Source organism: Gopherus evgoodei, chromosome 3, assembly GCF_007399415.2.
Source record: "Gopherus evgoodei ecotype Sinaloan lineage chromosome 3, rGopEvg1_v1.p, whole genome shotgun sequence".
NCBI lineage: Eukaryota > Metazoa > Chordata > Testudines > Testudinidae > Gopherus > Gopherus evgoodei.
The window spans coordinates 64,212,905-64,240,512 of NC_044324.1; the positions used below are offsets into that span (position 1 = coordinate 64,212,905).

General features: G+C 40.7%; 1 protein-coding gene across 5 annotated transcripts in view; it reads left to right on the top strand.

Annotated features, from left to right (window-relative positions):
* The window catches only part of ADGRB3 (adhesion G protein-coupled receptor B3), a 641,000-nt gene that overhangs the window by 499,009 nt on the left and 114,383 nt on the right, over window positions 1-27,608 (top strand). For all 5 annotated transcript variants that reach the window (XM_030555674.1, XM_030555672.1, XM_030555671.1 and 2 more), the window contains one exon: window positions 26,177-26,303. In XM_030555674.1, coding sequence (XP_030411534.1) covers window positions 26,177-26,303 — 127 coding nt within the window. The remainder of the gene's footprint in view (window positions 1-26,176; window positions 26,304-27,608) is intronic.

Consider the following 27,608-nt stretch of genomic DNA (forward strand, 5'->3'; position numbering starts at 1 on the left):
GAAGTAATGTACACAACAAAAAAGCATTGAGCTGAGAATAATAAAACATAGGGACACAAAGAAAAACTGTGGGAGGTGGGTAGGTTTACAAATCTCCATTGGAGACATGTTGATTGAAAATAAAGTATTACATCCTCTGGTATTTGAGGTTGGTGGGCACAACTGCCAAAGCATAGCAAACAGTGCACACTGTGAATATTTGGAGAAGTGACACAGTGTCATGATAAGAGGTACAACATGATCAGTATGCAGATAATGCCCAAATCTATCTGTCTATCTCATTCAGTGACAGCATCTTGTCCTGCTGTCTCAATGGGAATCCAGAGCAGGTACAAATTAAACGTAGACAATACTGGAGTATTGCTTATGGGGTAGAAGAGACATTTGGATTCATTCCTGGGCATCTCTGGGCCACTCATCATTACAGTAACCACAGTAATGAACATCTCAAGGATCTTGCCTGTTCAATGGTTACCCTGTTGACTAAGGGAATTTGCTCCAAGCAGATGGATATGGTTCACAATAACTGCAGTGCTGACACTGAAGGGGCTAAAACCACTGAATTGATTGATCTAGATAGGATACAAATCAATACTTTCATTAAGATCCCTCAACTCTGGAATGCTTTTCCCCTAACTGTTTCCCAGAGTATGATGTGACACTTGGATAGGAAAAAAAATCTTTTTTATAATTTCCTGTCTAATATATTTGTTTGTTCATTATAGGTATAAAAATATGAATATATACTACCCTCAGTGCACAAACACAGCTCCCTCTGAAGTTGGTAGGAATTGCATGCACAGATTAAGGATGAGACATAGCTGTAATGCTTTCCAGAATTATAGCATATATAACACATACAAACTGACCCAGTGAGGTTCTGAGGATCTCCTGGGAGGTGCAATGGCGTGTCAGCTCTGCATCTCACAGAAGGTACTCTGCACTTTGCATAATCAAGTAGGCCCTTTATACAGAGACATCTGTGTAAGAAATTCAGGCATTAGATCATTGACCAACTTTATTCTTCATTTTAGCAACCTGATTTTAACTCTGTAGGGGAAAGATCTTGTTACTCTTGCCTGAACCATATATTAATTCTGTTTTAAAATCCCATTGGTTTCCAGCCTGGTGAATGCAACACATAACTTGGGAACTTTTCTAGAAAATCAGTTTTCTGCACAATCACTGTGTTCTAATATGGAACAATAATACATTAAAAAAGCCATCAAAACTATTTCTTACCACTCATTTGACTAGGGGATGTTTTGCAACTTGGATTTCTTGCTTTGTTGATTAATTGGCTTCCCTAAATTGCTACAAAAATGCAGTTGTTTCAGATGGACTGTTATGAACATCAAAAAATGAAACATGACCTTTTAAAAGCCTTAACTCTGCACAGGGGTGGCTCTAGCTTTTTTGCCGCCCCAAGCACGGAAGTCAGGCAGCCTTCGGCGGCTTGCCTACAGGAGGTCCACCGGTCCCGCAACTTCTGTGTACTCACCGCCAAATTGCCGCCGAATCCGTGGGACCGGCGGACCTCCTGGAGGCAAGCCTCCAAAGGCTGCCTGACTGCTGCCCTCGCAGGGACCAACAGGGAGTCCCCTGCGGCTTGCCGCCCCAGGCATGCGCTTTGAACGCTGGTGCCTGGAGCCGCTGCTTACTCTACATCCCATTTTGGATAATTCCATCACTCTGGTTTGTGTTCTATATTATGTTCTCATTGAAGCACTACTCACATGCTTATAGTTAGAGAGGTGCCTTACTCAGTGAAAGCCTACATGCTCTGTATGCAAAAAGGCCACATTTTCAAAGACAGGTTATAACTGTACACATATAGGTTTCAGAGGAATAGCTGTGTTAGTCTGTATAAAAAAAATGAGGAGTCCTTGTGGCACCTTAGAAACTAATTTATTTGGGCATAAGGTCTCGTGGGCTTCAAAAACTTCAGAAACAGACTTCAACAAGAAACTGCAGAACTGGAATTAATTTGCAAACTTGACACCATCAAATTAGGCCTGAATAAACACTGGAAGTGGCTGGGTCACTACAAAAAATAATTTTCCCTCTGTTGATACTCACCCCTTCTTGTCAACTGTTGGGAAGGCCACATCCACCCCAATTGAATTGGCCTCGTTAGCTCTTACCCACTTGGTAAGGCAACTCCAATCTTTTCATGTGCTGTATGTTTATCCCTGCCTACTCTTTTTCACACCATGCATCTGATGAAGTGGGTAATAGCCCACGAAAGCTTATGCCCAAATAAATTTGTTAGTCTCTAAGGTGCCACAAGGACTCCTCATTGTTTTTGTACACAAATAGGCATTGTGGTCCTGATCTAAAAGCCCTTGAAATCAACTGAAAGATTGCCACTGACTTCAGCGGCCTTTGGATCTGACTCTAGGTATTTGTGTTCACATTTACACTTGTACGAAGTTTTTGGCCAGCTTTGCAAAGTTTAGCTCATAGATTCTGTCAAGATTCCTTCTGCACTCTGAACTTTAGGGTACAGATGTGGGGACCTGCATGGACACTTCTAAGCTTAATTACCAGCGTAGATCTGGTATCGCTGCCACCACCCCCAAGCACTGCTTTTCTTCCCTGGGTAGTCTTGAGAGACTCCACCAATTTCCTGGTGAACACAGATCCAAACCCCTTGGATCTTAAAACAAAGAGAAATTAACCATCCCCCCTCCTTTCTCCCACCAACTCCTGGTGGATCCAGAGCCAACCCCCTTGGATCTAAAAACAAGGAAAAAATCAATCAAGTATTAAGAAAAAGGCTTTTAATTAAAGAAAAGAAAGGTAAAAGAAAACCCTCTGGGAGAGATTAGCATACCAGCAACTCTCACAGACAACAGATTCAAAACACAGAGGATGTTCTCCTGGGCAAAAATCTTAATACACACAAGAATACCCAAATTTGATCATTCCCTTAATGGTACTAAGACAAGTTACAAAAAAATAAACATAAACCTATTTATTCCTTTCTAAAATTTACTGCTCTGATAAGAGGCTGGTTCCTTGATCTTTTTCACTCCGACTGAAACTGAGACTCTAAACAAAGGAAAACTTCCCTCCTTCCTTTTGAAACATCTTGTTCCCCCATTGGTTCCTCTGGTCAGGTGTTAGCTAGGCTAGGTGAACTTCTTAACCCTTTACAGGTAAAAGAGGCATTAACCCTTATCTATCTGTTTATGATAGAGTCAAAAAGATAATGTACCGTAATAGAGAAAACAGTGCAGAGCTCTAAACCACCTGAGGAAGGTATCTTTTCAAGTTCCTAATTTTGTGCTCATTTCTGCAAGATTCTGAGCACCCCACAGCTCCTATCATAGACAGTGGGAGTTAAAGGAACTTTGGCAAATGTCAGAAATGTTCAGCACTTGAAGGCATTGAGCTCTTTATCTATAGCTATAACTAACAGTAAAATAAGATATAAAAGTACTTTCTGGACAGAAATATGTCCCCTTCATCAGAGGACAAATTGCAGAGAAAAGGGAATCATTGGTGTGTGTTTCCTGTGTTTTTCCCTCACATTTATAGCAGGAATATTCTGAGTGATGTATTTTATTTTTTAAATCCTCTGTAGGACTATTTAAATTTTTTTATTCCAGAGTTTGAATTTTGTGTTTTCTTAAGAAAATACAATATGTTGGAAAGAGAGAACTCTGTGGCCTTATACTGAAGGCATTTGCTTTTGACATGTTTGTCAGTAAAAACCAGCTAATGACTTTGAAATCTTGGCAGCATTTGCCACTGTTCAAATAAGACTGGAATTAAGAGGTCTGTTGCCTTGCAGCGCAGAAGAGAAGGTGGGAGTGAACCAATCATTTAGTGTTAAATATTTAAAATTTGTTAGAGAAGGTGAGGGCAAAAAATAATCTCTCTCTCCTATGTTACAAAGTTGATTCATAGGTTGACAAAGGTGTTTGAACTATATGATCAAACAATGTTTTAGTGACCTGTTAATCTAGTGAGATTCCTGAGTCGGCACTACAGAGATGAAAGATTAGCTGAGAAGAGGAACAATTGTATTTGCTGGTGAATATGGAATGAAATACAGTCTGTGGCTACAACTTGATAGCTTGAGTCACAAAAAAAGATACATACTCTGTTTGCATGAGCTCTTCGTAGAATTCACCCGGGAAATAGTAAGGAATTTGCTTTTCCAAAAGAAAGCTTTTGTAATTCTTTATACTATTTCTCCTCTACATGCAAACAGCCATCTGTCTCTTTTCACTCACCCAAAAGGAGAAAGGGCAGTAAGAAAATGATTCCAGTACTCCAGCATATAAAATATGGTGGGCATTCATTAAAAGACTAAAAATTGGTAAAAGGAATAGTGCAAAAGTCACAAGATTACTGAAGGCCATTTGCCTTCCTTAATGACTGTTTACATATCATTAAAAACAAGTACGTACAGTACATCTATTTGTAACAATGTTTGATATGTTGCCTTGTTGCTTCCAAAGACCTTCTTAAAGAAGCACACTTTTACTAACATGCAATCAACTTTTGTAGGTTTTTTTCATTGCAGAGTTTTTGTAAATCAATCACACTCATACAGTGGTTTGCATTTCAAAAGGCAACTGTATTTTCTGTTGTTCACAGTGTTAGGCCCCGATCCTTCAAACACTTCCATGTGTGAATGAGAGACTACTCACATGTACTAAGCTATTTACTTGCAGAGACTTAGTGTCATTTGACAATAATTTGTCTTTAATACCTAGATTTCCTAGTTCCTTTATCAGTTTATGGAAAGGTGCCATTAGGCAAAGGAACAATTGATAGCTGGCATCTGATCAAGTAACCTTATGTTGCCACCTTTTTTTGAATCTTTGCAATGCAGTAAAAAGTCACTTTTGCCTTTGCATTATTGAGTCCAAAATCAATTCAATATTAAACATACAAATCCCTGTAAAAACATATTTTCACCAATAATTCCATTCTGGGCAAATTCTAGCCCAGGGATCGGCAACCTTTGGCACGCGGCTCGCCAGGGTAAGCCCCCTGGTGGGCCAGGCCAGTTTGTTCACCTGCAGTGTCTGCAGGTTTGGCTAATTGCAGGTCTCACTGGCTGCGGTTCGCCACTCCAGGCCAATGGGGGCTGCAGGAAGTGGTGAGAGCCGAGGGATGTGCTGGCTGCCACTTCCCACAATCCACATTGGCCTGGAGCGGTGAACCGCAGCCAGTGGGAGCCGCTATCAGCCGAACCTGCAGACGTGGCAGGTACACAAACTGGCCCGGCCCACCAGGGGGCTTACCCTGGCAAGTCACATGCCAAAGGTTGCAAATCCTTGTTCTAGCTACATGCTTATAAATGATTTCACAGTCAATCCCTTTTTTAAAAAAATCAGTTTGCCTGTTGAAAGAGTTCTGTAAAAAAAAAATATCGACCTCACAATTTTTTAAAAATTGTATTATTAAACTAGACTTTGACTGATTGAAAAAAGGCAGAACTGTCTTGAATATTCAATTTAGGAACAGGTGTTATCTTATTAGGAAGTAGATTTTTTTTTCTTGCGCTCTCTTCCCTCCATCTACTCCCTCATTTGTGTTGTTTCAGTGATTTTGGTTTATTGCTTTAAGAAAGAAGTTAGTCAAGACATTTCTAGAAGTTTGAATTCAGTAAGGAAAAAACATTAAAAGTTAAGGCTTAAGGAAGAGCGTGATGTGGCTCAAAAGCTTGTTTCTCTCACCAACCGAAGCTGGGTCCAATAAAAGATATTACTTCACCCACCTTGTCTTTCAACTACTTAGGCAGTTAACTATTCCCAGATGGAACTGGAGTGTCTCATTTCCTTCGGTGGAGCCTATCACAGCTGGGCTGGACCTGTCTCCCTTAAAGGATGAGCTCTGTGGCACACCAGTGTAACTATTGTGACAGACCCAGACCAGTGGGGTACAGGAGTCTGGTAGAAGGCAAATATATTGGCCACTGGATGAATAGTTTTCTGTTCTCTGAGTGATCAAAGCAGGGGCTGCCCTAGAGCAATCAGGAACCTGCTAGAACCAATTAAGACAGGCAAGCTAATTAAGACACCTGGAGCCAATTAAGTATCAGAGGGGTAGCCATGTTAGTCTGGATCTGTAAAAGCAACAAAGAGTCTTGTGGCACCTTATAGACTAACAGACTTTTTGGAACATGAGCTTTCGTGGGTGAATATCCACTTCATCAGATACATGTAGTGGAAATTTCCAGGGGCAGGTATATATAAACAAGGAAGAAGCAGGCTAGAGATAACAAGGTTAGTTCAATCAGGGAGGATGAGGCCCTCTTCTAGCAGCTGAGGTGTGAAAACCAAGAGAGGAGAAACTGGTTTTGTAGTTGGCAAGCCATTCACAGTCTTTGTTTAATCCTGAGCTGATGGTGTCAAATTTGCAGATGAACTGAAGCTCAGCAGTTTCTCTTTGAAGTCTGGTCCTGAAGTTTTTTTGCTGCAGGATGGCCACCTTAAGATCTGCTATTGTGTGGCCAGGGAGGTTGAAGTGTTCTCCTACAGGTTTTTGCATATTGCCATTCCTAATATCGGATTTGTGTCCATTTATCCTTTTCCATAGACACTGTCCAGTTTGGCTGATGTACATAGCAGAAGGGCATTGCTGGCATATGATGGCGTATATTACATTGGTGGACATGCAGGTGAATGAACCGGTGATGGTGTGGCTGATCTGGTTAGGTCCTGTGATGGTGTCGCTGGTGTAGATATATGGGCAGAGTTGGCATCAAGGTTTGTTGCATGGATTGGTTCCTGAGTTAGAGTTACTATGGTGTGCAGTTACTGGTGAGAATATGCTTCAGGTTGGCAGGTTGTCTGTGGGCGAGGACTTTCCTGCCACCCAAGGTCTGTGAAAGTGTGGGATCATTGTCCAGGATGGGTTGTAGATCCCTGATGATGCGTTGGAGGGATTTTAGCTGAGGACTGTATGTGATGAAACTTACTAGAATCAAGCAGACTAATCAGGATACCTGGTTTAAAAAGGACCTCCCATTAGTTAGTGGAGGGCGTGCAAGGAGCAGGAAGTGAGAAAGTGTTCTGCTGGACGGAGGAGTACAAGCGTGATCAGGCTTCAGGGGGAAGATCCTGTGGTGAGGATAAAGAAGGTGTTGGAGGGAGGCCATGGGGAAGTAGCCCAGGGAGTTGTAGCTGTCACACAGCTGATACAGAAGACATTGTAGACAGCTGCTATCCACAGGCCCCTGGGCTGGACCTCGGTGTAGAGGGTAGGCCCAGGTATCCCCCATCCCACCAACTCCTGATTGGACACAGGAGGTGTTGACATGGTCTGTGAGAAACACCAGAAGGGAAGATCTAATTTGGAAAGAGATCTGGCCTGTCCCCGACCCACTAGGTGGGACACAGAGACTGTGGTGATTGTTCACCCCTTTCCCCATGCTGGCCAGTGATGAGGTTAGCTGAGTGAATGGCAGATTTCAGCCTCTAGCAGACTCAACCAAACTGAGGGCAGCCATGAACCTCTGAGGTGACCAAATCTGTCAAAAAGCGCAGAGCCCACCAAGGCAGAGGAGGAACTTTGTCACACTATGATTACAGTTTTGTGAGAAATTAAGTCTTTGGCTGATCTAAACAAGTTCACCGTGCAAGGAAACACGATGTTATAGATTTCCCTCCTGCCCCTTTCCATTTCTCTTATCTTGTTTCTAACTTTTAGCACCACACTTTTCACACCGCTGAGCAATTTATATATATATAAATACCTGACCAATATGCATGCCAACATTATGTAGGCAGGGCTGGCTTAACCCTTCATCCATACAGCTTATTGAGTATCTTTTTTCAGACAAGGGCTAACAATGTCAAAAGTACCTAAGTGACTTAGAAGCTTAAGTCTCATTTTCAAAATTGACTTAGGTATGTGGTCCTCTATCACTTAGGTGCTTTTGAAAACTTTGCCCAAACTTGCAAAATTTGAAGCTCTATCTGCATTATGCAACCATAAAAGAACCCATGATGCTTTTGGTAAGAGACAGGGTATTATCATTGCACAAAAATCTTCCTTTTTCCTTCTCTCTTGCTGACCCACTCCATTATTCAGTAGCATTTGAGCCCCTACTGCTTGCTACCCTCCACTGTTAGCCTTGCCTACACTAGAAGAGTTAGTATAATATTACATTAGCTTCTACCAAGTTGAAATGTATGTGCTGGTTTAAACAGACCAAGGCATTTTTACCATCATGTTGGTTTTCATGACACGTAATAAAAATGCCTGAGCTACAGCTACACATTAGTGCTTCTCCCATTGGTAGCACCTGTGGAGCTGCACCACTGCTGATTGCAGATGTAGGTCCTAGTTTTATTGATATAACTATATCCATAGTGGCTACTTCAGGTGTCTGGTATTGTAAGGAATCTATTTGGGGATGAATTATGATATGCATATAAAAATATTAGAGTATAATTTTTACTGGGACATGCTGAATCAGGCCAGGGACTTTGCCAGAATGTCTCCCAAGATATTGAGTTAGTCCAACAACAGGGAATGGTAATGACTGTTTATTAAGTGAGACAATATTAGCATGAAATCTGCTAAATAGGGATAAATTTACTGTGGCTAGTACCAACTGGTTGACTAGGTGTTAACAAGATATGAATATTCTAATCTCTGATCTATTGATACATGGTTGCCAAATAAAAATTAAGGGGTATATTTTCTTGGCTACTCAGAAAAGAATAACAGGGTGGCTTTGATCCTGAGTGGTGGGTCTCAGGTGACTTCTGCTAAGGATGGCAACATTATTATTTTTTGCATTTCAGTAGCACCTTAACAGCCTCGATTAGATTGCTAGGTGCTGTGCAAACACATACAAGCAGTAAGAAACTGTTCCAGTCCCAAATATCTCACAACTGAAAAACTAATCTCTGTGTATCATTATAATTGTCTGCTAAAATAATATATGTTACAAACTGGAATGTTTTATCCACCCTTCCATTCAGTAAGTTACAATACAGTATATGCAGTTTTGGATTTTGTCTGGGTTTTTTATGTATCAGCAAGATCTACAAAACTGGTCATTTGAATGAACAATGACCAAGATAGCATATGGTAGTTTGCATTCATTTGTATTTGCACAGTTTTGTAAATATGGCTATGAATTTCTCTGTGCCTCAGCTTCATACACACAGACTTAAGTCCAGAAGGGACCACCGTGATCATCTAGTCTGATCTGCTGTATTACCCAGGCCTTGGCATTCTATCACCTGTAAAATCTGGCTAATGATCCTTCCTTACTTCAAAGGAGTATTCTGAGAGTTAATTCATTAATATTTTCAGACAGTGAGATGAAAAACATTATGACTCTGATGCAGCAAGGTACTTACGCATGCAGCTAAGTTTCAGCATGTGAGTAAACTATTGAAATCAATGGGACTACTCACAGCCTTAAAGTTATGTATATATTTACACACCTTGCTGAACTGGAGCCTACAAAAGGCAAAGCAGAAGTATGATCATTTTTAGTTCATTTACTAAGTTAAAAATGTTAGTTCTGGAATGAGACTGTCTCATAGACAAAGTTATCTCAGAGTTAAGATTACCCTGCTTGAAGAAAATCAATTCAATAGATCAGGGATCGGCAACCTTTGGCATGCAGCCTGCCAGGGTAAGCCCCCTGGCAGGCCAGGCCAGTTTGTTTACCTGCTGCATCCATAGGTTCAGCCAATCATGGCTCCCACTGGCTGCGGTTCACTGCTCTAGGCCAATGGGGGCAGCGAGAAGCGGTGGCCAGCACATCGCTCAGCTCGTGCCACTTCCTGCAGTCCTCATTGGCCTCGAGAGGTGAACCGCGGCCAGTGGCAGCTGTGATTGGCCATACCTGTGGACATGGCAGGTAAACAAACTGGCCCCACCCATCACGGTGCTTACCCTAGCGGGCCGCATGCCAAAGGTTGCCAATCCCTGCAATAGATATTATTTTTGTCAAAATCAGTGAGTTTTAAATGTTTCATTCTGTTCGTTTAAATCAGTGCAAATCTTGTGTGGTTTAAAAACCTGGGGCCATCTCAAACCCCGGAGCACCTCAAACTCAGTATCATTTCATTGTGTAATTCATGTCAAATTTGGGAATGTTTCAAATTCTTAACCATGCAACTTTAAATATTCATACTTTAAAATTACTAAACTGATTTTTTTCCAAACTTGTCTTGTTTTATAGATTCCTGGAGATTTTAAAATCCTTGTCTGAATAGTGTATGTACTTCCTATGTATAAGCTTGCGTAAGAAATTCCGATATGTACTGTATCACATTTATTGTATTAATTAATAAATAGCTTACAGTGAAAGGTGACATAATTCAACTCGCACTGAAATCAACTGAAATTCACCCATTGGTTTTAATGGGAGATGAATTGGGCCCAAAGCAACCCTGTATTTTAAGGCTCCATATTTCCTGACTCTGAGTTCTTGAATACTCCATTTTAACTTTATATTGATGCTATAATTTTTGCATGAATGTATCATATATATATATATAGAGAGAGAGAGAGAGAGTACTTTAGGGACTTTTAAGCATTTTGCTGGGATTCTTTTTGTATCCCCACACCTGTAAACGAGTTACCAATAAGAGAGAACAGAGCAATAAAAAAATCCTAAAATGTCCTAAAAATATTCCAGTAAAATAGCTTCTTTATACAGTTTCTTTAAAATGTCATGACTTTAAAGTTTGATCATATAGACCTGCAGGGTTAGAAGCAAGGGCTGTGTGTCCAACTGGAAATCTGAGAATCTTCCCTTTACAAAGCTACTGCCTCCAGCCCTGCATGACTGCAAGGTATTGGACTTTAAAGCAGTGACATTTTTAGGTACAGAAAAGATGTTTCAGAGCCAGGATTAAAACTTGTCCATTCTAGACCTCAAGGAGGTTTAATTTGAGTGTAAAGAGGAAGGGAACATTTTTTAAAACAATTAATGTTTTTTAAAGGTGTCTGTCTGGAGCTGCTGTAAGGGTAAGTTGAAGGGGAGATAGCTTAGCGGGTCATGAGCAGGGGAGGCACCAATGCATTCATCATATGGCCCATCAATTTATCACATAGATAACGCCACCATGTATGGAGTATATAGCATACAGAGCATGTGTATTTATACATCTCGCATCCCAGAAAAATCCTCTGTGGCACTATCCTTCTCTGAGCTCCCATTGTAATGGTAGAGCTCTGTACCAGTCCCTGTGCACAGTTGTGATGTAATGTCACAGTGTGGTGCTGGATTAATGACTTTGCCTATCAGTGAATTACAGCCACTCTTAGGGAAAATACTACAAGTGTGTTACAAAGCACACAACACAACAGCTCAGCAAAGGAAGAGAAGATGCATCTAATTGAGAGCATCAGGTTGGGTTTCCAAAAATGCTGAGTGTTGGTGTCAATCTGCTCCCACTAAACTCAGTGATAAAATTCCTGTGGATTTCAGTGGGATTTGGGCTGTCACTGAGTGCTTTTGAAAATTCCATCCCTGGTTTATAAAGTCAAAGAATCAGGAAATGCTTTCCTTACAACAGTGAAACTATTAGACCCAGATCCACAAAGAGACTGAGACTTTGCAATGCCTAGGGCCATGTACTTTGGTATAACTATGTCTCCCTGGGGTGTGAAAAATCCACACCACCAACCTTAACCCCCTTCCCATGTAGACAGTGGTTGACGGTGGGGGAGCTTCTCCCACCAACATAGCTACTGCCTCTCGCAGGGGAGGAATTATTAAGCCTATGGGAGAGATCTCTGACCTGCCCTAACTGTAAGGAGCATAGCCACCCAATAGAATCCACAAACCCTGGGTTATATACCTATGGTCCCTATACAATGCTTGACGAGAGAGAGGCACCTGAGAATGTGATCCACAAAAACCATCATGTTGTGCATGGAGCCACCTAAACTAGCTAATAGCTGAGGCTGAGGAGAGAGGTGTTCCCAAAAAAAGTGTTAACTGTTAAATGTTTACAAAAATGTTTCCTCTTCTCTCTGCCATGATGGACTTTCTGCCCCAAAATTACACCACTCTTCGTGTGGGAGTTGCTTGTCTGTGTGTGGGTTCCACTGCTGGAAAGCCCTGTCTTGGAGTTGGACACATTAGGCATCTAAGTCCACACGAAACATTTGTGGGAGGAGTAAACGAGGCTGTCTTCCAACCTTTAGCCCAGTGGTTAGGATGTAAGAGATCCTTGTTCAATTTGCCCCTCTGCCTGGTGAGGTTCAAATTCCTTTGAAAAGATGTCCCACCTCTCAGCTGAGTTCCCTATTCACTGGACTATAGATATATTTGTAGTAGTTCTCTGGTCCAATGCCTATTTAATTACCGGTATATAAAGAAAGTGGAACAGCTTCAACAAGAGAGAATGAAAGCAACCCACAACAGAGGCACTGACCTGAGAAATGGCACAGACCTGTTTAAATCACTTTTCCTCGTCAAGCGGAGGGGGGAATTGAACTGGGATCTCCCCAATCCTGGCTGAGTTCCCTTACCACTGGGTTAAAAGTTACAAGGAAAGTTGCCTTCCCCTTAGCTATTTTGTGTGGAGTTGAGCATGTTTAAAGCTAATGGATCAGCCTTGGAGACAAGGTACATGTTGCCCTGCCTAACTTCACCTGGTTTGAGGATCATACTGTGGCTCAGGCTAGCACTGTTTGGGCTCAGAGGCAGAAATACAGGTGCCTAAGGGACTTTTATAATGCAAATTTAGATGCCAAGTGGTTTTAGGTGCCTACTGGGTTGAGTTGGCATTTTGTGGATCACAGTGGTGCCTAAATCAAGGATTTAAGTGCCTAAGTCCCTTTGTGGATCTGGACCTTAGTGCTGTGCATTAAAGGCTTCAGTCTGATCTTGTATCTCCAAGCATGGATGCTAGGATTCAGGGATTAAGAGCAGTATTGTTGTCCTTCAGGAAGCATGCTCTGGTCAGATATAGATATCCAATGTGCATAGGCTGAAAGAGCACTGTAATGGTTTTTGCTCATGGAGAGCATTGCCTCGTGGTCAGGGCTCAGTCTCTTCAAATTGTAGTGGGGACCCTTCCACTCCACCATGCTCTGTCCTAGAGCCCTATGAGGGCTATCAAAGGTATGACAGCCAGGGGCTCCTTAAGGCTGCTCTCCCTGGGCCACTTCTTACCATCCATTTATGGCAGGGAATCAGGTCACCGCTTAGCACCTCCTTGTGGCCATGTGTGGCATCAGCTTCCTCTCTCTGGGGACAGCAATGGATGCCTTCTCCTGTGGCTTGATCCTCAGCCTGTCTCTCCCCTGCCAGGGGAGGCCCTAAACAAAACAAGGGGAATTAACACAAAAAATTGAGTCATGTGGGGGAGGGAGGGAATGCCTCACTCTCAGGGTGTAGCTGACGCATGTCCTCCTTCCTCAGTTCTTGTAGGGAGAGATCCTGCCTTTCCTCAGCTCTTTTCTCAAGAGCTGCAAGTTGCAGATCTGCTCTCTTCCCTGGTCTGCTGCCAAGTGAGCTGTTCTGCTTTCTTTTCCCTCCTCCTCTAGTCTTTGCAATCTTGCAGGTGTGGCAGGGTGGAGCTGGCTGAGCCCAGAGCAGCACCTTAACCCCTTGTTGCCTGGTATAACCCCATCACAAGCACCAAAATGAGGTATGATTAGACTTAAAGTGAAAGTTTGAGACCTGCACAACAGTTTATTTGCAAACTCCCATCTGAAATAATATACCAGGAGAACATTTCATGTACTTCATACAATCCCTAGCCTCCTTGGGGGAAAAAAATATACATAAGCCTCCTGTGATGCATAGTCAATAGAAAGATGTCTGTTTATGTGAGGTTTTTTAGATATCATTGAGTTGCTCAGAATCAAAATATAGTGCCAGATTCTGATGTGAGTTACATTGATGCAACTCTTTTGAAGTCAACAGGCCCACACAATGCACAGTGACATGAAGTGGATTTATGACACTCCCTGGGATACTGTGTGTACACAGACAATGAATGCATTATGCTCTTCATTATGTAGATTCTGGGAACTATATCCTGGATAATAAACCTCCTGCATTAAGAAATCCAAATATAATGTATGTAGCCTAACAAAAATTAATTGTATTCTTCACGTTATTGCACTTCTCAAAATGTCACGTACCATGAGGATGTAAATTACTTTGGCGAGATATAAGAAGAGGTTGCAGCAGTTTCTATTTGTAGCATTATGTCTCACTGAAGTGAAAGTATATTAGACTTTGAATTTTCAACTGAAGCAGGTCACATCTAAGTGGCCTATCACAGACAAAAAGCGAGCAAGTGATATGCCTTTCACTCCAGTGAGAAAAGCTGATTCCATGCCACAAACTGCTTACTGTTACTGTATATATTGGTCAGATTCATAATATTAAGAAACATAGAATAGAATATCAGGGTTGGAAGGGACCTCAGGAGGTCACCTAGTCCAACCCCCTGCTCAAAGCAGGAGCAAACCCCCAGACAGATTTTTGCCCCAGATCCACAAATGGCCCCCTCAAGGATTAAACTCACAACCCTGGGTTTAGTAGACTAATGCTCAAACCATTAAGCTATAATTTGAAGCTACAGAAATCACATATAGGATATGAAAATTGGGTATAAATAGTTACACTATTGTTATAAACAAGAAGAAACCTACCTGCCCATCTTTATTTTGCCCCTCACTCAGTGTGACCTTGGGGAAGATGCTTAACTTCCCTGAGCCTCATCTTCAAAGTGAAGCTAATACTAATTACCCACCTTTATACAGTGCTTTGAGACCTTCTGATGAAAGGTACTATATAATGTTAGTGAACTTATTATTATTAATTATTTAGAGCTAAATGTTTGCCAGTCCTTATGCAGCTGCACACTTGCGAGGCAAGATGAGTAAAGCCCTCCTCTTTATAAGCCCACAGAAGGGATGCCCAGAATCACAGCACCTGCACCCCAGGAGGTAATGGGCTGCTACTGAGTTGCTTCCCTCAGAAGCACCTCTCTAAAAGGGAGGCAGGAAAAGGAGAAAAGCAAGTGGGGCGTTAGCATCACCCTCTACATGCCAGTCAGAGAGGCTTGCCAGCTATAGAGCTGCAGGGATAAGCTGCCCCCTTACACTCTGTCTAGACTAGGAAAATGAAGTGTACTTAGCCAACATATTAGCTAATACATGTTAACTGAGACATTTCCAATATCACCATTGTCTAGTATAGACAAAGACAGTGGTATTTAACCACACTTCTTGTGGTCAACCAGGAGGTTCTCCTCTAGGATTTATCCTGATTAGCTAACACATTTTAAACACCACCATTCTCTAAAGTAGATGCAATGTAGGGTTGAACAATGTCTCAACATGTTAGCTAGTATGTTGGCTAATCGTATTTCATTTTCCCAGGCTAGATAGGGCCTTAAAAGGGGTGTGGAGGTTAGTATTTGTGCTACACTACACCTATCCTCTGCTAACATAGTTCCATTAAGAACCTTATGACAGTGACAGCAGCTCTAAAGGTATGTCTACACTGCAAGTGCTACAGCAGCAGTGCTGAACCATAGTGTAGACACTTACTACAGCAACAGATGGTGTTTTCCCATCGAGTGTAGTTTATCCCCCCTCCAAGAATTCTTCCATCCACGTAGCCGCACCTAGGGTGGGGGTCAGGTAAACATAACTATGTCACATAGGGCATTAAGTTTCTCACAGCCCTGAGCAATTTATGTAGGTTGACCTAAGTGTTAGTGTTGACCAGCTTAAGTGATGTCAGGGCGGGGACTGTCCCTGTTCCGGAGAATCAGAGAGTCATAATGGTATGCCTCATACATCCATCTCTCCTTGATGCTGAGCAGAACTCTGGTGCATGAGAGAAACTGCTCTAAATGTACATTTATTTGGCTGTGTGATCATGAGATTTTTTGTCTCCTGCTTAAAAACTGTAAAATGTTAAACTCATAGATTCCAAGGCCACAAGTAACTATTGTGGTCACCTAGTCCTGTTCTCCTTAAAACACCAGCCATGGAAGTTCCCCAAAATAATTCCTAGGACGTACCTTTTTGAAAAACATCCAATCTTGATTTAAAATTTGTCATTGACGGATTCTCCATCACGACCCTGGGTAAGTTGTTCCAGTTGTTAATTACTCTCACTGATAAAAATTTATTAAGTATGTGATACCTTACTCTGCTAAACTGAAGAGCTCATTATTAAATATTTGTTCCCCATGTAGATACTTGCAGAGTATAATCAAGTCACCCTTAACCTTCTCTTTGTTAAACTGAATAGATTGAGCTCCTAGAGCCTATCACTGTAAGGCATGTATTCTAATCCTTTAATCAGTCTCATGGATCTTCTCTGAATCCTCTCCATTTATCAACATCCTTCTTGAATTGTAACACCAGAATAGAACACAGTAGTCTGCAGCTGTCACATGAATGCCAAATATAGAGGTAAAATAACTTTGCTACTCTTACTCAAGATTCCCCTGTTATGCATCCAGCATTGCATTAGCCCTTTAGGCCTCTGGGAGTTCATGTTCAGCTGATTATCCACCACTGCCCCCAAATATACCAAAAAAAATCACTGCAGTGTTTTCCTTGATATTATAAACAGAAAAAATCAGGGCTGTAAACTGTTAGTTTTTCTCATCAACCGCAATTCCCACATTTTGTACACTTTATATATGGCATACAATTTAGCATTATATAGCTCAGTGGTGTCAGACACATTAGCCTGCTTGATGTATCCACATGACTCATGAGGCATAGTCAGATTCAGCAGTATCTACGCTTTTCTTTTCAAAAAGAAAGTTTCTTGCCCTTTTGATTGTGAAGAAAGCCTTCCAATTGTGAACCAAGTGTCACCGAAGTATTGTCATCTTCCTAAGTCTGCAGACCACCTGAAATAAGGACTCTGAGCTTCAACCACTGTGAAGGTTGAACTCTAAAAGGTGTTAACTCTAAAACCTAATGATGATGCTGATGCTCTTATAATGACCTTCAGAACAGATGGAACTCCATCACAGCCTAACATACACTGTTCACATATGTCTTGATCTAACACCCATTGAAGACCATGAAATTCTTTCCATTGACTTCAATAAGGGAGTTTGAGTCAGACTGTAAATGAACTACCATCACCTAACAACTATTCTGCCCTTCACTCTGCACTCACTCCAATCTTATTCACATGTATTCCCCTCCATGCTGTGGCATATCTGGCCTGAAAATGTTTAATAATAATATAACAGTTGACAGGGTTGTATTGCGCCTCTCCTTGTCATTTGGAAGAAACATCAGGAAAAGCTACTGCTATTCTGCAGCCTTAGACAAACCCTCCATTTTTAATTTCCACAAAGAACTTCTGACCTCATCTTTTTAAGACCCTGGCAATATGCTCTTTAACAGGGGTCCCTTATTGCTAAGGATATTGTAAATAATGTAAATTTGACAGATTGCTCAGGTTGGTCACAGGGAAAATATCAGTTTTCAAAGTTTCTTCTAGCTCATAATAAATCATATACAATATTTAGATAATCTGAATAAATGATTACCAAAGCTTAGGCCTATTTTGTGAAGAGTAAAGCTAATAAAAATGATCATAAAACTCTGAACACAGGAACACGTGTATAAACTGGTCATGAATACATTCATGAGAACTGATCATGAATAAATATAGGCTAGAAATTAGAAGGTTTCTAAACATCAAAGGAATGAGGTTATGGAACAGTCTTCCAACAGGAATACTGGGGGCTAACAACTTAGCTGGTTTTAAGATTGAACTTGATATGCTTATGAAAGGAATTATAGGAAGTGGTTACCTGTAATAGCCGGGAACTGGACTCAGTAATTCAGGTGATTCTGTCCAATCCTATGTAACATAAACACGGTATTATTAATGTTACCCTCATATTTTTGCCTTCTACTGAATATCTTGTAATGGTAATGTATAACATTGATTTAATTAATGTGTTATTTCTATCACAACTGAAATACTATTAAACTCAACACTGAAAATATAAATAAGAACAGATTCCTTTTAACACAGCTAGACTCTTTACATGACTCTTTTATTGTTTGCCACATAGGTTAGAAATAACAGGCAAAAACTCTGTCATAAAGAGAGTCACAAATGAGCCTGATCACCCAGCATCAACATAGAGAGTACTTGTTTACAAAATAGTAATGTGATCTCTCTGTAGCTTGATTCTTCAGCACAATATTAAGTATTATCAGGTATTTTACATACTCTCCTTTTCACTCTCAACAAACACAGCAAAAGTGTTTTGTAACAGAAGCAACAATCAGAGCAGAGAATAATGACCAATACTCTCATGTCCAGATCATCTCCTCATGTGGAGAAAACAACAGGAAGCAGGAAAGAGGATAAGAAATTATTCTGTGGAATTGGCAATAAAGCTGGTCAGAAAACACTTAATTTCAAAATGTTTCCACAAAAACAAAGAGAATTTTTTTACAAATATTTTCCTCCTTTTTGACCAACTCTAATTTATTTGCAATCATTCCCTCAGGGGGGACTGATTTGGGAAGGAATGGAGTTGAAAGGAAGTGCAACCTTCCACCTCTGTTCATCCTGGGAAAGGAAACCCTAGATCTCACAAGTAGGGCGAAGCCATCCCATGGTGCCCTCCTCCCCTTGGCAGCATGCATGTAGCAGAAAGGCAAAGAATTAACTCCAGATCAACTTTCTACAGGGAAATCTACAAGTTTAGTCAGAGATAAAGCCATGGAAAGTTGTTAGTCTTCTGCGCTGATGTTTCTGTTCCCCAAATTTGTGTGAGGTCCTGACTCCCTGCAATTCTTGTAGAGGAGCTTCTGTAGAGGCCCTGGCAGGGAAAGAGACAATACTATGGATCAAATGCCCCTTGCACAGGTATCTGTCTCTCAGCTAACAGCTAACAGTTCCATAGTTTGTTGACATTATGGATAAACAAACATGGGTTCCCACAACTTTAATAACAATGGATCTGTACCATCCCATACCATATGGGAATTACCAAGCTGGGGCCAGGAAACTCCTTGAGTTTCAATCTCTTACTTTTTCTGCAGCTCATTTCCTCAGATGGCAGGGGTTATCTTCCCCATACTTTGTGAGACAGGCTCTCAAATCCCGTTCATGGCTCGAGATTCATGTACATCCTCTTCATAGCTGCCCAGGTCAGCCCTTTCCCATTCCATAGCAGCACAGTTGCTTCCAGATCCATATTTCCCTTCTATCATGATTGATCTCTGCTCCCAAACTCCTATCAGGGGATAAATCATAAAATAGTCAGAATAAGATAATATTAAGGAGGTCTGTAATATCTTATGTTTCCCAGACTCCAAGAAACATGAAGAAGTAGTCATCCTCCCTTACCTCATTTCTTTCTCTTCTGCTGTGCTCCAGCTCTGTGCTGTAGCTGCAGAAGTACATCTGTGGGATCATGCCATGGAGTCATTACTCCCTTCTTCCATAGCTCCAGCTTAGATGCATCTGACTGTCTTTGTGCATGATAGTGGAAGGAATGATCAAGGCTGCTGTGTTTTACTTAGGACCATACTTTGTGCGAAAGGGTGGTCAGGAATTATTACAGAGTAAGTATAACAACTAACATATGCTAATTATTATAGTGTTTCTCCTACAAATCCTGTTTTTCAGGGTTTAGTATCTCTTCTGTTTCAAACCACACTGTACTAAAACTTGCTTTCCAGTTCAGGTGCACATTTGTTTTTCAAAAAAAAAAATGTAAATAGGATTCATTTTCAATTTAGAGATCAGCAAGGAAACAAAATTCTCAGGGATTTCTACTTTTTTTTGGCCTCCCACAAGCTCAGTGGGCAATATGTAGTATTAGATGTTTTTGTCCAACATATTTATTTTCATTTTGATGTTTCCATAATGTCATTTTTATAAATTACATGAGAATAAACTTCTGAATTTCCAGGGTTTTGCAAAAATATTTCTGTGTAATATTGCTGCATGTAGTGTTTGCCCTCTAATCTTTTTTCCCAACTAGCAAAACCTATAGTGATGCCCAGTTGGTTGTAGTACGCTATTAATATTCAGAAGATTGATCACAGTAAGAACTACGTGCACGAACTCATCCCCCATTATGTGCATGAAGTCTGTGTGGACATGCAAAGGTTTAAGGGGAAGTATATACTTCCCAAGTCTCTCTGTGGCTTCTCTGAGCCTAAGTCAGTGTGGGAGTTGGGAGGATTGGGGAGTGAGTGGAGCCTTGGCTCTATTCTTCCCAACCTGCCAGCCAGCACAGCTGGACAGATTTGGGGAAGTAGTAATTTGCTACTTGTAAGGACCATAAACTCTTCTGGAGCAAGGGAAGGATCACAATTCTGAAGTATGATTCCTTACCTGTGCTTCTCACAACTACATACCACCCTTTATGAAGAGTACACTGAAAAGACAGAATCTGGACCTAAAGACCAGATATTGCCTTATCTCTATGTGCACAGATCTCAGTTGATAGTAGGAGTTAATGCAAAAATCAAAAGCAGTATATTTCTTTATTTCAGTTTATAAACCTCCATGGGCACCTATTTAATGATCAGTGAAAGTTACATATATTAACATAAGCAACAATCATACAATATAATCTTATAGGTGCAGCTAGTAGTCATATCCACTGTTTAGATTATCCAACACCTTCCATTATAAGACTCTGTTTTCATTTGCTTATTAGTTTGTCAAAAATTAACCATTTCAGCTGAAATTTTCCGTGCCAAGTGTCTGCTTCAGGCCAAAGTGGCATTTGTTTCTTTATGTTTCATTTTCCAATTTCAGCCAAAACCGCCCAGCCATTTCTGAGTAAAAGGTTAGAGGAAAATATGTTGTTTTGCCCATGTTAAAAGTTTCATAGAATCATAGAATATTAGGTTGGAAAGGACCTCAGGAGGTCATCTAGTCCACCCCCTGCTCAAAGCAGGACCAATTCCCAGCTAAACCATCCCAGCCAGGGCTTTGTCAAGCCTGGCCTTAAAAACCTCAAAAAATGATTTCACTGAGAAGCTGTAGTGACAGGGAATTCAAATTTGGCAAAAGGCATTGTGCCTTTTTGCCATCCCCATGAACTTCTGTCAAAAGAGATAAGCTTCTAAAGATTATAATTTGCATGTGCTCAGGAGAGTTTTGTTATGGTTTGGCAACATTATTTTCTGAGCATTATTTTCTCAGCATTACTTCTGTACTGAGTATGCTCCACCCCACAAAGCTCCTACATATCAACCAGAATGAGCCTGTTCCATCGCACAGCTTGACTGAGCATGTGCATTCTAGGGGCTGAGCAGGACTTTCCCTGCTGTTGCTCCTGCTGGTTGCTAGGGGTCACTATGGTGCTGGACACTAGAACTGAGAGCAGGGAGACTCTTTCCTGTGCTGTCTATGCTCTTCCTGCTAATATCAAAGCCGTGTCAAGGAGGAGGAATCTTTCTAACTGAAATGCAAAAGGGGTTAAGAGCAGAGATCAGAAAAAAGGATGATAGAACCTAGCAGCACCTAGAATCAGAGGGAGCAGAGATAGGAGCTCAGGGAGAGATAAGTGCACAGAGTAGGTGTGGACAGATACAAATGGTACTCTAGCCGCTACAACACATTTTCCTGCAGAACATAGAATTAAACCCAGTATTCTTGAGTTCCAACGTTCTTCTGCTGCAGGATCTAATTGTGAAACCAAGAAGGCAAAGTATATGTCTCTGTATGAGGCGTGAATGAGGCAATGGTCCTGTGGAAAAAATAGTATATGATCGTGTAATTAAAAACTGTATCATAAAACATATGTACAAGGGGGTGAATTAAGGTATCACCAGCTACCTTAGTTCTGGCATTTCTTAACTTCTAAGCACTGAACTGTGCACCATATTATTTAACTAACATAGATTTTTTTTTTGCATTTAACAATGTAAAGTGCTGCTCATCCTACCTTAAAACACAACTATCCACCATCAAACACATTGCTAAAGTATCACACACAGGGCCAGCTTGTAAACCCCTTGTTCACATTGGTGATCAATTACACAGACAGATAGTTCTATTGGTCTCTCTATTTACCAGTGTGGACCAAAAGTAAACAAGCTGGCCCATAATAAACCCATCTTATTTTGTATTATCAGCCAGGACTCCGAGTAGAATAATATGGTAGTTGGTGCATGTTATGTGATAAGTCCATTGTTAAGTGAGTAGTTTTGACAGCAGTGCTACTGCAGAATTTTATAATTTTTTTATGTAGAGAAAATAGCACTGCAGTTAATAGGACATTTGTACCCTTAATTTCAACAAAACATATCAATAATAAGTGGGTAGATTGTGTCATGATACCAAGAAAAGTAAGGTAAGCAAAATGTGGTTGCTAGCACATCAGATGTGGCCAAATCATCAGTCTGTTATCAGTTTTGTCAGTTGTGCCTCTGCGAATTAATCTTACTATAGAAAAATGCCCCTACATAATATTTTACCATACAAAGTCCCATTTCAAAATCTAAGCCACTAGCCCCATTGTTTCCAGAATGAAAATATTTTTAAGTATATCACATAAAATTGCATGGAAAGTTACTGAATAGTAAAAATAATTGTTTCTGGTGTATTATATTCTGTCTACCCTGAGGGACTTAGACTGACATTCTAAACAGCTTCAAACAGCCATCATTCTCAAAATAATCAACCAGCCACAGAAATGCGTCTCGCTATCATCAAAAAGTGGAATTTCTCCCCCAAAAATAAAGAGGTGAAAGAAGGGCAATATTGAATATGTGATAGTTTAAATTTCAATATCTCACAATCTTGCATCAAAAGGGAGAAAAACGGTAAGGGTGGTATTTTTGAAAGTACTCAGATTGGCCAAACTTTGCTACTGTTGACATCAATGGGAGTTTTACTCTTGAGTTCAATAGAAGCAGTTAGGCCAGCACTGAGAACTTTTGAAAAATCCTAGCCTAAATCTTTAAAGTATTTCTAGTGTCGTTCTTTTGTGAAATATGTGACATATATAGAATGCATGATGGTTTTGTCATAAACAGATAGTAAGAGTTAATAGAACAAAACTGCTTCATATCTCTTTTGCGTGGAAAGGGTTAACAAGAACAGTGAGCCTGGCTGTCACATGACCCGAGGACCAATCGGAGGACAGGATACTTTCAAATCTTGAGGGAGGGATGTTTTTGTGTGTGCTGTTAGTGTTTGGTTGTTGTTCACTCTGGGGGCTCAGAGCGAGCAGATGTGCAACCAGGTTTCTCTCCAATCTCTCCAATACAGGCTCTTATAAGTTCAGACTAGTGAGTACTAGGTAGATAAAGCGAGTTAGGCTTATGTTTGTTTTCCTTATTTGCAAATGTGTATTTGGTTGGAAGAAGTTCAAATGTGCATTTGGCTGAAAGGAGTTTAATTGTGTATTTGGCTGAAAGGAGTTCAAATTTGTATTTTTGCTGAAAGGATTTTAATTTGAACTTGTATACTTAGGCTGGGAGGGTGTTCCCAGTGTCTATAGCTGAAAGACCCTATACCTATTTTTAAAAAAATTTACAAAGATAATTTTTACTGTTTTTTCTTTCTTTAATTAAAAGCTTTTCTTGTTTAAGAACCTAATTTTTTTATTCTGGTGAGACCCCAGGGGACTGGGTCTGGATTCACCAGGGAATTGGTGGGGAGAAAGGAGGGAAGAGGGAGAGAGAGGCTGATTTCTCTCTGTGCCAGGATTACTTTCTCTCAGGAAGAGTCTGGGAGGGAGAAAGAGAAGGAGGGAGGAAGGTGAATTGTCCTCTCTGTTTTGTGATTCAAGGAGTTTGAATCACATAGTGATCTTCCAGGGTAACCCAGGGAGGGGAAGCCTGGGAGAGGCAACGGTGGGGGAAAGGGTTTACTTTCCTTGTGTTGAGATCCAGAGGGTCTGGGTCTTAGGGGTCCCCGGGCAAGGTTTTGGGGGGACCAGAGTGTACCAGGCACTGGAATTCCTGGTTGGTGGCAGCGCTACAGGTTCTAAGCTGGGATTGAGTTTAGAGGAATTCAGGCTGGTACCCCATCTTTTGGCCACTAAGGTTCAGAGTGGGGATTATACCATGACAGGTTTGGTGTAACATAGTGGTTTTATTGGTAGCCATTTGCAATCACTGGTTCAACTCATTTGTGACTTTATTTCCTGAAAGCAGAATCAGACCCACTGATTAAATGGAGTGTCCTGATTTACACCAGTTTAATTGTGATCAGAATCAGGGCTATTTTGTTTTAAATAGAATTGGTCTATATAGCTGTCTACAGGTTTTTTTATTATTATTATAACTCAACTAGTGCTATTCATTGGAAACAATCTTGAAATATTTAGTGTTAAATGGATGCTTTGTGCATGCAAAACACAGGTTAAATTCAGTGTACTAAATTCAGAGTGTACTAAATTCAGAGTGAATAATACTGTCCTTATGTTTTAAAACATGTCAATTTCTCTTAAGCTATCATTTGTCTTAAATATTTAATCAGCTCAGATAAATGTACTTCATTTGGCCTTAACTGTGTGCCACAATAAAATAAGAGAAAGGAAAGCTAATAAAATAAAATTGTAAGGTGAACCAAAAGATATGTTTCAGAATTTATTATAGTTTAAATAAAATGTATGAGCATTTTTTAAAGTGGATGTTGGTATAGTATTGTTTAGCTTTGTGCAAGGGACAATGTGTGAATAGAGGCTACTAAAGGAAAGCTTTAGTAATTGGAGATTTGGTGATTTTCTCTCATCTGAGATTCCTCTGTTGTGTCTGTGTTTGTTTTTTATGTGAAACTGATTTGAAGGGAATATGATACAAGTGTTGCCTTTGGGCACTGAAAAAGCTAGTGGTGTAAGATGCCAATGTGAAAGAGTGTGAATTGTACTCTGAATGGGAATTAGGAATCACAAATTTCCGCTTCCTGAGGGCCATGGCTTGGAGAAATCACACCCATGTGGGTTATCAGAGGCAGAAGAGGTGAAGAGAAGAGTGATCCTGGTGAATGAAAATTAAATGTAGTTATTTTCCTTCCTCCCCCCCCCCCGTCTTCCTGTTTCCTTTTCTCATTTCAAGTCATTTAGTGACCTAGAGTGAAATAGATAAGAATTGACAACACATGCTGTTACTAGCTGCAGTGTCTCCATTTGATCCCTAGACATGGGGGGGAAGAAATCCAATGGTTATTCTCTAAATATGACCTATGTAAAGATAACAGGCTTGAGTTAGCTGAAACCGAGCCCTTTCGCCTGCCTTTCACGGGCAGGGGAGTTGGGGTTTTCCCCTCTCTCTCGCTTTCCGCACAAAGAAAACGTGGGTCGATACCATTTTTATTGTTCAGCTGGGGTGGATCTGAGCATTTTGAATGTCTACTTAAATCGGAGGCTGGTTTAGTTTTTTTTTGGGGGGGGTGGAAAGTCCTATTAAAACGACCCCTTTGGCTTGGGGTTAGCTCGGTACTGTTGCCCCCAAATAAACAGGGAAGGGGGCAGAGAGATGGGGAAAGGTGAGTTGGGCTGAGCGATGTCTGGAGGGCGAACTCGTGTCTCTTGGCGATGTTGTGGGCTGCTGTGCTGAAATCCGCCCCTCTGCTGGAGCAGAGGCAAAGGCAATAGTCGGAGGCATCTGATGTTGCCGTTTCCAGGGTGAAATTTCCAAGGCTGATCGTTTAAAAAAAACCCACATCCTTAACAAAAATAGCCAGAAGAGCGGAAGATCCGGCATCTTCCAATGCAACCAGTGTAACCTAGACAGACATTTTAAAGCCATCTGCATTTAAACTAACCACGCACACAAAAGAGACAACACTAACGACCACCTCACAAAACAAGGCGCAAGAGACAGACAGAGCTGGTATGAGAAAGAAACAAGCCTGTCTCCCCCCCACTCCCAACCCCCGATCAGTTTTTGCAGTGATCTGATGAGGCTAGGAAGTGGCTGGCCGGCCGTGCACCAGGCTGCTGCTGGTAGCAGAGGGCTCTCCAGAGCTAGGCGAGCTTTCAGCACGAAAAACGCTGGACAGCTCACTGCACGCAGCCTAGCCGTCTCCCTGCCTTTTCTCCCCCTCTCCCCTCGCATTACTGTACAGCTGGAGATGCATCTAAATTAAGTCCTATTGAACAACAAGTAGATCTCTTCTGTCCGGGAACTACCCTAGACTCTCCTCTCAAATAAACTGCATTTTCGCTTCATGGAATTGACCGTCAGGCATAATTATCCCGATTTCTCTCTCTCTCTCTCTCCTTTGCAGGAACGACTCTTTGGGAACCTGGTCCACCCAGGGATGTAAAACTGTGCTTACCGATGCATCCCATACGAAATGCTTATGTGATCGTCTCTCTACCTTCGCCATTTTGGCTCAGCAACCTAGAGAAATAGTAAGTAACAAAGAAAAAAATTCCAGATTTAATGCAAAAGCAGGAAGATTTGTTGTCCAGCTTCCTTGTCAGGTAGATTTCGGACGTTGCATCGAGGAATTGTTTAAATACTGCAGGCTGGCAAAATGTTGTTAGTCTCCTGTTATCTACAGTAGCTCAGATAAATGAATTCCAGATTCTGTGATATAACTAAATCCTAGTCAACTTCGGACGGTTTCCATCTCAGTATTTTATAGGAAAGCCTTCTAATTGTAATGCAAATGTGTCGAAAACTTTCATATTGAACGATTATCAACTTAACAGCCTTTTTCCAGGGTGTTATCCTTTCAAGAGGCATGTAGAAGGTTTTATTGCTGTTAGTAGAACGAAAACCCTAGATAAGGTAGTTAAACAGATTGCAGATCTGCACTGGACATGTTTAGTACAGGTTTTCTGTGTTGTCTGTTGACATCTTTAAGAAAAATAACAAAGTTTGCATGGAAAGGAGTGACATAAAATGTAGAAGCAACCACTCTAAGTATTACTGCATTTAAAAATAGTCTAAAGAGCAAATCGTTTTGAAGTTGAACCCCAAAGGGCAATTATTTGCTTTTCCTCTTTTTGGAAGTGTATGATCAGAGATTGTTTTTAGCAGTAAGCTTCAGCTGTTTGGAAACAAAGTGATTGAAATAAAGCATGACTTTCTGTGTAAAATCTGGCCTAAAAGTACATTAGCCTTAGCTCTTGTATGGTTGATGAAAGATATCTTGATACAATGTAATTTACAATGCATACTTGAGACTTTTAAAAGGCATATTGATAAGCCATATAGAACATTTTGCCAAACTTTTAGGTCTAAATCCTTTAATTTGCATTAGCCAATATCATGTTAATTTTAAAATACACACAGATATCCCTAATGCATAATAGTGATGTCTGAGACTAATTGTTTTACAGCAAGCAAGTTTGTTTTTTCAAGGTCATGTATTTATTTTTCAACTGTTATTAATTCAGAATAGCACAGATTAAATAATTCTAGATTTCCAAGTTCTTCAGAAGAAGCATACAATATTTTTGTGTTCCCTTACATTGTCATTTCTTCTATATGATCAGAGGCCCAAGAAAACTAAGCATGTGAGAATACTGGACTTCAGACAAAGTTATTAAAAGTCCTAAAGTTTGGTAATTCTGCAGTGAACATGAATCAGATCTTGGATGAAGTACTGGATGATATTTAATAGCTGTCAATAAAACAAGCTATTTGTTTAGCACATTATTTTCAAAATATTTCTACCTTTCAAGGAAAATAAGTATTTACATTAATTT